The sequence below is a fragment of the Podarcis raffonei genome, chromosome 1 (genome assembly GCF_027172205.1).
Source record: "Podarcis raffonei isolate rPodRaf1 chromosome 1, rPodRaf1.pri, whole genome shotgun sequence".
NCBI classification, from domain to species: Eukaryota; Metazoa; Chordata; class Lepidosauria; order Squamata; family Lacertidae; genus Podarcis; species Podarcis raffonei.
The window spans coordinates 121,190,265-121,200,000 of record NC_070602.1 but is presented as its reverse complement, the minus strand read 5'-3'; the positions used below and the strand labels follow the sequence as shown (position 1 = coordinate 121,200,000).

General features: G+C 42.1%; 1 protein-coding gene across 3 annotated transcripts in view; it reads right to left on the bottom strand.

The window, feature by feature from the left end:
- Nucleotides 1-4,697: 4,697 nt before the first annotated feature.
- Nucleotides 4,698-9,736, bottom strand: part of HECW2 (HECT, C2 and WW domain containing E3 ubiquitin protein ligase 2) — a 186,251-nt gene continuing 181,212 nt past the window's right edge. For all 3 annotated transcript variants that reach the window (XM_053360454.1, XM_053360447.1, XM_053360463.1), the window contains one exon: nucleotides 4,698-6,436. In XM_053360454.1, coding sequence (XP_053216429.1) covers nucleotides 6,325-6,436 — 112 coding nt within the window. In that variant the 3' untranslated portion in view covers nucleotides 4,698-6,324. The remainder of the gene's footprint in view (nucleotides 6,437-9,736) is intronic.

Sequence of the window (9,736 nt, the reverse complement as noted above, 5' to 3'; positions counted from 1 at the left end):
CTATGTTTCATACTGACTTCAAATTGTTTTGTTTGTCACTGGACTTTTTGTGATTTATTTTGGTTTTAGTGTTTGCGAATAGTATTTCGTATTTAGGTGTTTATGCAAACCTCCCAGATGGTTGGGTGGCCAGCATATAAAGAAGTAAATAAATAACTGAAGGAGCGCAAGCGTTAAGATAATATTAAATAAATAATATTCTTACATTTTCTTGGAAGAGGGAGCTCAATGCCCAGAAGAGTCCAGGCAGGTGCTATTTAATTTATAGTTTGAATGGCAAATTAGACAGCAATAATAGATGACTGGATAATTTCACAGGGAATAATAATAATAATAATAATAATAATAATATCATCATCATCATCTAAGGAATCCTTGATTTGTCAGACAGGCAACTTTCTAGAACTATCAATTATATTAAACAACCATAAATTAAATAAAAATGAGTCAGTGACCTATAGGCATTTGTAACATCAGTTGCTAATTATTGACTATTAACTATTCTTAACATCAGTTGCTAACTACTTCATGTCCCAGTGCAATATATTAAGTATGCCATAATTGTTGTTTTTTCTCAGATCTGCTCAGTTATACATGTGGATAGTTCCAAATGTGTTAACGTGGTGTTTAAACAATATTCATATTGCTCTGTACTAAACGGAAAGAGACTTGGGACCAGTAGTGTTATCAGACATTTAACATTTACAGAGAGTTCCCTCCATCCAAAAACCCCCCAAAAAACAGCATCTCAGAAATATCACTGCAACATCTGCTGCAAGGCTCGGAAAACATCTGCAACTGATAATCCGCAGCCTTATAAACAGCTGTGATTAACACTTCAGATGTCAAAGCCTAAGTGAGCAGATGCAACTCTCATCGTTAGCAACGGAAGCCCTTTTGGATCTCTGGAAGCACCAAAGAAACCACAAAACTTTCTTCACTCCCGTAACTTGAAAAAAGCAAGCAAAATGCCAGCTCACGCTTCTCTGCCCCTTTAAATACCCTGCCAGAGGCTTTCCTTCAGAAGCCCTGCCAGAGAGCTACTGCCCGGATTTCCAACTTCCTTTGAAGATTATATGTTGTGCATGTTCACTATATATTCAGTGAACTGGGACGAACAACTTTATCGTGGAGCTTATATTGCGCACAGCCTGGCCTTTTAGATCGGGGTTGTATTTCACCTTAGATGCCCTCCTGATCTAACCACGCAATTGTTCATCTTATGCCTCTGATCTGGGAGTGATGGCATCAAATTGAATGCACCTGTTTTACTGAATGAAATCTGTATCATTCCGGGGGGTGGGGGGTGGAATCCTTATAACCATGCAAATTTATATTCAAAATAGTTCTGAAGCTGCTTGCTGTAACAAAGAGAAAGGATGTGTCTCGTGTTGTTTGTCTCCAGTACACACACCTCTTGGAAGAGAAGTTACAGATCACTACGCCCAGCTATCTTTGCTTCTGCAGGTGAAAGGGCAGAATGTTAATTGATTTTACAAGTCATTCCAGAGCATTGAGCAGAAATTGTAGAAGCCAAACAACATACCTAGTAATTAATAAAAGCTGATGGCCACAGCACATTCTCTTAGATGAATGAATTTGACTATTGCCTTCTGGCTAATTCCACCTGTCAATCAGCATTCGCAGTTCCCTCTGCTAGACGGACAAGTTTCCATATGGACCCCGTGGCTATTGGTATTTTGGGCGATCAAACAGCTTAAAAAGGAAATGCAACCTACAGACCTTTATTGCATGAGGAATGCATATTACTTAAGTTAATGCCATGCAATCCAAATTTTTCCTCTTATCTAGCATGTCCATTGCAGGGAATTCGCTCATTCTCCCACGTATAACTCGCAATATTTTGTTATGGGAAAGTAAAATAAAAATGAATGAAACATTCATTTGCAGTTCAGTTTGAGGAAATCAGTTGTACAAGTGTACCTGTGACACGACGGGTGGAAAGGAAGACCTGGCTTTTGCTTGCCCACAAGCAAATCCCTGAATCTATACACTATAAGGTGTCACAATTTTGTGATTTCTCTCTCTCCCGCTCTCCCCATTTTTAACGTTTAGTTCTAAGAAAATCTGAGAAACAATCCACTCCAATCTCTCTGCAGCTGCCTCTCAGCCTCTCTTAACTGAGTGAAGATAAAATCCTTCTGGAGACGTATTAGCTGTAAAACAATATTTTGGCTTCTCATCATCAGGAAAGATTCTGAGAATCTATGCTTTCACAATACATACCTATACCAGGATATGAGTAAGCGGTAAACTGACATTACTGGAAAGCTAAGGCAGGGTGGCATGGGGTTTGGGACAATTGTGTTGTAACCCCAAACCCCGAAACTTACAAAAACATTTAACTATGTTAAATCTGAAGATGTTCTGTAACGATATCTGAAGGTATAGCCTGGCAAGTACACAAAATGGGTTTATGAAATTCAGACTTACCAGCTAAGGAAAGTAAAATCCTTGAACTTTCTTTCCCGCTGAGCTATGGGAGTCGTTGCACTCACAGCCTTCTGGATTATATAGGCTTAAATTTCCATTTTGAATTTTCTTTAGTTATGAGGACAATTTTTTTAAAACAAAATCCCATGGTTCCTTTTCTAGCAACATTGCCTTCTTATCTCAAACGACTGTACTGCTCTTCGAAACGTGAGCCATTCTGAGGAGAGTTGTTCTGTTGTTTGCCAGTTCTCCAGTTACATACACCTTCCTAAGCTTTTTAAGGTCAGGGCAGAGGTTTGCTAGAAATGTGTGCAAATATAGCACTGTTTGGACTTTCTTATACCACTCAAGGAAGGACAGAAGTAGAAGAAGGTGAAGGGCATTCTACCTGTGACAGAAGGAAGCATTTCATTTGTGTTTTCGTGAACAGCTGTTTTCTGTAGGCCAGTACGTCCACAATTCTCAATAATAATAATAATAATAATAATAATAAATTTTATTTATATCCCTCCCTCCCCAGCTGAAGCCGGGCTCAGGGCGGCTAACAACAATAAAATAGTACAATATTCTAAAAACATTTCATTATAAAAATTAATTAAAATCAAATTGTTGGCAACCATTAAGCTAAAGTTCTGTGGAGATTGCCAAAGGAGGGAGTCAGGCTGTGCCCTGGCCAAAGGCCTGGTGGAACAGCTCTGTCTTACAGGCCCTGCGGAAAGATGTCAAGTCCCGCAGGGCCCTAGTCTCTTGTGACAGAGCGTTCCACCAGATCGGAGCCACAGCCGAAAAAGCCCTGGCTCTAGTTGAGGCCAGCCTAACCTCTCTGTGGCCTGGGACCTTCAGGATGTTTTTATTTGAAGACCGTAAGTTCCTCTGTGGGACATACCAGGAGAGGCGGTCCCATAGGGCACAACAAGCCTTGATTACAATCTAACAATTTTAAATATTTTTGTTAATTCAGATAGACGGAGACTGCTTGCAAGTTCATTTCTGTTTTAGGCACCAGCACAGTGTAGACTGGTGAATTATTTTTTTTTTGGGGGGGGTGTTTCTTAGTAAATTCAAAGTAATGCACATTGACCTGAAGGGTTTTTAACCATTTGATTCATCTTCCAGAAAGGGCAAACCTCTCCGAGAGACTACCAAACAGTAGTTCCTGCCACTCTTTCAAAACGGGTCAAGAAAGGGCATTATGTGATCATGTCAACATTATATACTGGCCTCTTATGTATAAAAGATTGTCGTATCCCAACAAGTGGGCGCCAGCCATCTCCCCCCCGCCCATGGCCTCTGGAAACACAGTGCCAATTCTGGACCCGTTATGAAATTACATGTCTGGAGCTTCATAGACTCTTCCTAAACTTTTAAGGGAATCAAATAATTTTTTTAAAAAAAATCATTTTTGTCTTTCAGGATGACCCCTGTATCACCAGCTGCCACCTCCACTCCCAACAGAACCAAGCTTCTAAGCGGAGAGGGTGCAAGGCTAGGCTTTATTTTTGACTTTTGCTATGCTGGGCTTCGACGGGACGTGGGTGGCGCTGTGGTTTAAACCTCAGAGCCCAGGACTTGCTGATCAGAAGGTTGGCGGTTTGAATCCCCGTGACGGGGTGAGCTCCCGTTGCTCGGTCCCAGCTCCTGCCAACCTAGCAGTTTGAAAGCATGCCAGTGAGAGTAGATAAATAGGTACTGCTCCGGTGGGAAGGTAAACAGTGTTTCTTTGCGCTGCTCTGGTTTGCCACAAGCGGCCTAGTCCTGCTGGCCTCATGACCCGGAAGCTGTATGCCGGCTCCCTGGGCCAGTAAAGCGAGATGAGTGCCGCAACCCCAGTTAATGGTCAGGGGTCCCTTTACCTTTACGCTGGGCTTCAGGTGAGCAGGAGATTGTTCTCACAGCAGAGACAACTATGAAGAGCATACGTGGAACACCCATCAACAGCAATGTGAAGAGGGAGAAAGCTCTGCGGTTACTCCTAGTCGCAGATCTGTATCCCTCGCAGCGAGGACTTGCAAAGCCATAGGTACCATCTAGGCTAGTAGGACCTAGAAACTTTTGTTTCGGCAGAATGTGTTGCTTCTTAATGATCACGGGAATAAAAGGAAAACCGTGGATACCATGCTCCCCACTGCAACACATGAAATTGGCCTTCAGCATGGGAGATTCTTGCGAGGAATAGGCTCAAACCTTTTAATGTTTCTGAAATTAAATGCTTGTTTGACATGGTGGATTCATGCTTTCAGATATATCATAGAAAAAAGTACTTCATTTTAATAAACATTGTTTAAGAAAACTACTCAGTGAAAATGCAGGCTTAGAAAGACACTAGAAACAGTTTACATCTTGGAGATGGTTCGCTGCTAAACGTGAGTGAAGGTTCCTAAGCGAAGGTTTGTCCTTTTTTAAGTGCTGACCATCTTGTGTGTTTTTTTCTTTTCTTTTCCAGATCCTCTGTAGTGCTTGTAAGAGTGCTGTACAAAAGAAAAATGTTTGCAGGGAAAATACGAAATATCTGTATTCAACACTATTCCATAAAGTTAGTTAATGGATGAAAAAGGAAAAAGGAAAACCAAAACAAATAAAAATACATTTGAAATAAATGCATATTACACATTATACATGTAGTGAGCCTTACAAAATTATTACTTAATGTGCACAGTCCTGATATTATCTACAGACATGGCACTGTGAAGAAAGCTCTGTTTCTTAAAGCAGCTACTTCTTACAGGTTTGTACGAGTGATGCAGTTTTCTGCCAGTCAGTTCACAATGTCCCTTTGACTTTGGTACATTCAGTGCAAAAAATAGTTTCGGGAATATCTTACCCTTATAAAAATAAAAGGCATATATATATATATATATTTGTATTTATATTTATATATGTATGTATCCCTTGAGAGTGCTTATAGAATCAAACACAAGAACGATATCTATTTAAGCATGGAAAAGTGAAAAGAACTCAAAAAAAGGTAGTTTGTCCTCTATTTTCTTATTTACAATTTAAGGAAATCAATATCATGATTTTACAAAAATAAACAAAAGTTACTGTGTAAGAGGTTGTTTTTTTTCCTGATATGCTGTGGTAAAGTCTAGTTGTTGTTGTTTTTTTAAAAAAGGAACACTTTTCATGCAGTATAAAGCATTAAATCAATCATTTTTCTCTTATAGTAGCTCATCTTTTGCTAAAGACACTATTTGCATATACATTTGTACAACCTACCTAACTGCAAGTCATTCTTGCTGCCAACTTCCTTCATATTAAGCCCCAGAAAATTTGATCTTTACGGTGCACACCATGCAGGCACTCAAAGTCTTAGGTAAAGCAGGTATAGCATATTTTAGTACTGTATTGTATATGACATAAAGTAGTGTACCATTGGGAATTAACTTCTATCATATTAAAAACCACGCACACCAGCATTTTTCATTTGACTTCCTACTATTTAGCAGTGGGCTAAAAAACCCCCAAACTTCGTATGTCGTCTTGAACTCTGTTCAAATACTTGGGTGAAATCCATTTTTGAGATAGGGAAGATTTATGCGGTACCCCTGATGCTGCTCAACACTTGTCCTGTCTCTTTATTCTTAAATTATACCAAATATTAAAGTTTGGTGGTCAAAAGAAAAAAAGAAAGAGGTCAATTGTAGAACTGTAGGTGTTCCCCTACAGAATACATCCCTTGTTATGTACTTGTGTGAATGTTTCAGAGCTTGTAAGAGCTCCCCAATCTAGCCTTGCTCACTCACGAAATTCCATCACACAAACTGTATTGTAAAAAAAGTTTTCCTCCAGGAAATGCAATGCAGGCATTCATGTATTCTTTGAGGAATGGTCCACGGAAGGTCCAAGATGCTGGGCACTACGGTTTGTGTTTTACTCGAGTCCAAATGTGCTTGTCTCTTCAACGGCCGTCAACAGCTTCTCATACAGCATGGAAAATGATGGGTACGGCGGGAGATCAAGACGATTGAAGCACGTATGAGCTCTGGGGAAGAACAAGAGGCAGGGGGAAAGTGAGTGGAATTCAGAAATTTACACCAAAAAATCAGCAGAAAAACTGGTAATAAGAGCTTTCCCCGCCATACCCTGATTTAGTACTTGGTTGTGTGAATTGTTCACACAAACACAGCAGGGATGTGGGGTGCAGGAGCCCCAAATTACTCAAGAATTACCCAACCTCCAGATGTGGTTGGACTCTATAGCTTCTATCAGCCCCAGTTAGCAGAGCTTACAGCAGATGGAGCCCAACATATGCTCTCCACTTCTTCCATAGCTAAAGGATCCTTCGTGTATCCATGAAGGATCCAGGGCCAGGGCCTTCTCAGTGATGGCTCCGACCTGGTGGAATGCTCTGTCCCATGAGACCAGGGCCCTGCAGGATTTAACTTCCTTCCGCAGGGTCTGTAAGACAGAGCTATTCCACCTGGCTTTCAATTTGAACTTAGCCTGATCTTTTATTCCCCTTCCTTCCCTCCCCCTTCCCTTTTTATGAAGATTACCCACTTTGGGATCCCACAGCTAATTCTCCCCTGGTCTCCTCGCTGGCCCAAATAGGACTAATTTAGCCAGCTAGCCCTGGTGACCATCTAATGTTTATTGGATGGATTTCCCCCCTAAATTGATTTTTGAATTCTGAATTTATTGTTATTCATGTTTTATACGGTATTTTATGCTGTTTTTTTGTTGCATCAATTAAGTGTTTTAAATTTGTTGTTAGCCGCTCTGAGCCCGGTTTTCTGAACCGGGAAGGGCAGGGAATAAATAAAATTTTATTAATTATTATTATTATTATTATTCATATATTTTCCCATTCAGCAGAGTTCCTACATCACCGAAGCATTCCAATGGGCAATAAAACCCAGCAGCAAAGTTCAAAGGAATCACACAAGGCACTGGTCATGATATATAAGAAGCCAACTACACGCAATGTGGTCCAGCCATAGTTCCTGGCCCTGCGTCTGCTCCATCCTCACCTTCAAGAGCAGTGGGAGAGCCTAACAAAAGTGGCATGGAGAGAGCCGAATTACAGGTACACGCACACCCCCTCTATCCTCCTTATCCGGGGCGACACATCCCATTTCCCCGCTTGAGGTGGAACAGGAATGCCACGCCGCTCCGCCGCCTCCACCGCCTCCACCAAGGGGCAGAGAAGTGACACCAGTGTCAGCGCTGATTTTGGGGGTGAGGCCTCCCACAATTTCGGCGAAACCTTGCCACAAATCTGTGCCAGTAACACTTCTTTACCAGCAACAGAGGCGCGGGGCAGCCACGGGAGCACTGCCTCAAGGCTTTCCGGTGGCCTCACTTTGCCTCATGGCTATGCTGGCCCTATCCTCTGCACTCTTATCAATGCAGACATCTTCTGCTGGTCCAGCTCTAATACGTTTCCGAGCACAATTCAAAGTGTTGGTGCTGACCTTTAAAGCCCTAAACGGCCTCGGTCCTGTATACCTGAAGGAGCGCCTCCACCCCCATCGTTCAGCCCGGACACTGAGGTCCAGCGCCGAGGGCCTTCTGGTGGTTCCCTCACTGCGAGAAGCCAAGTTACAGGGAACCAGGCAGAGGGCCTTCTCGGTAGTGGCGCCCGCCCTGTGGAACGCCCTCCCACCAGATGTCAAAGAGAAAAATAACTACCAAACTTTTAGAAGACACCTGAAGGCAGCTGGGGAAGGGAAGCTTTTAATGTTTAATAGGTTATTGTATTTTAGTGTTTTGTTGGAAGCCGCCCAGAGTGGCTGGGGAAACCCAGCCAGATGGGCGGGGTATAAATAATAAATTATTTATTATCATCATCATCATCATCATCATCATCATCATCATATTGGAAGTGGGGGGCAATGGAGTACGAAAAAATGCAGTGCAAGGAAAGGGCTCACTTCCTCTCACCAATACAACTATTTTAAAAAAGCAGGTGTGTTAGATGTGAACGGTACAGCAATGGCTGCCCTCACCACGTCATTGTATGACCCTACTTCACCCCAGAAACCTACGAGGATGATACGCTTCAGCAGGTCAGATCTTAAGAAAATATTTGCTGCCTGAGAGAGCTGGCCCCATGAGAGCGCAAAAGGCCATATTTTAAACAGTAATAGCGAAGAGCCAGTTGACACCCAATGGTGCTTCCTGTCTCTTAATATTAGGCAGCCTAAGCCAGCACTCCGCTGTGTTTGCAATGGAAAGCCTTTGAAGCAGGTACAGCCCAGGGCTGAAGGAGCCAGGGAACTTATAAAAACAAATCACTTTTCATTCAGCTCAGAACTGAGGTTGAGACGGTCACTTGGTTTAGAGGGGGATCAAGGCGCCGTTCCTTGAAAGTTTTGCAGCAGGGGGATGGGGGTGGGTTATTATCTCACGCTTTGTTTAAACAAACTCTCGCACGCTTACAAATACCTCTAAATCACGCTGAGTTTGTGGCCCCAGTGTCAGCAAAGCAGGAGCGCTGGGCATTACAAAGACCCGATTTGTCTCCAGGAAAACTTCCTCCGCACACACGGGGGTTGCTAAAATTATTTGTTTTGTAGCGTACACTGCGCGAAGGTCAAGTTCTTTCACCACAGCCGTTCTCACTGAAACTGTGACGTAGATAGGTACCTGCTCTTTCTACTCCCACCAGTGGAGAGCCCGGGCTGAGAGATAATGTTTTGCTTAAGGTTGCCTGCTGCTAGTACTACCGAGGATATTCATGGCATTGCTGGGTTACCAGAGGTGAGCTTGCTACCTCTTCCCACACATTCTTTCACTGTGCAGAATAGAAAGCTCCATTAGCCAAGGATAGGATCGCCTGGCAGCGCCAGCCTGTTTGGGTCTTTTGACTTGGCGATGCAGGAAAACAGCAGTTATTTATTTATTATTTAGCAAACATTGTGCACCGCTTACTAAAATAAAAGACCTATAAGTGGTCTACAGAATGTGGCCTCTCTACACCCACCAGTGTATACAAGAAGCCAGAAAAACCACAACAGATCGTTCTCATCCAAATATCCTGAAATCTTTATATTTGCTCTATAAAAGCAGCACTTTCTCCCTTTTGGTTTTGCCCATAATGGGTGAATTTGACGGAAAGAGGTACCCCAGGTGCTTGGATACATCAACATTTAGAATCTCTTTCAGAATTACAAAATCATACAAAGTTTAATCTTGGTTGGGCAGAGTATCAAACAGTGTAATTAATATACTGCCAAAAATCTTTGGTGTGTTTTTTTATTGCTTCTGATAACATACCCTTGATAGTAGATGCTTTAACTCTTATTTGATCACCAAATATCATTTTGATTTTTTTTTAAAA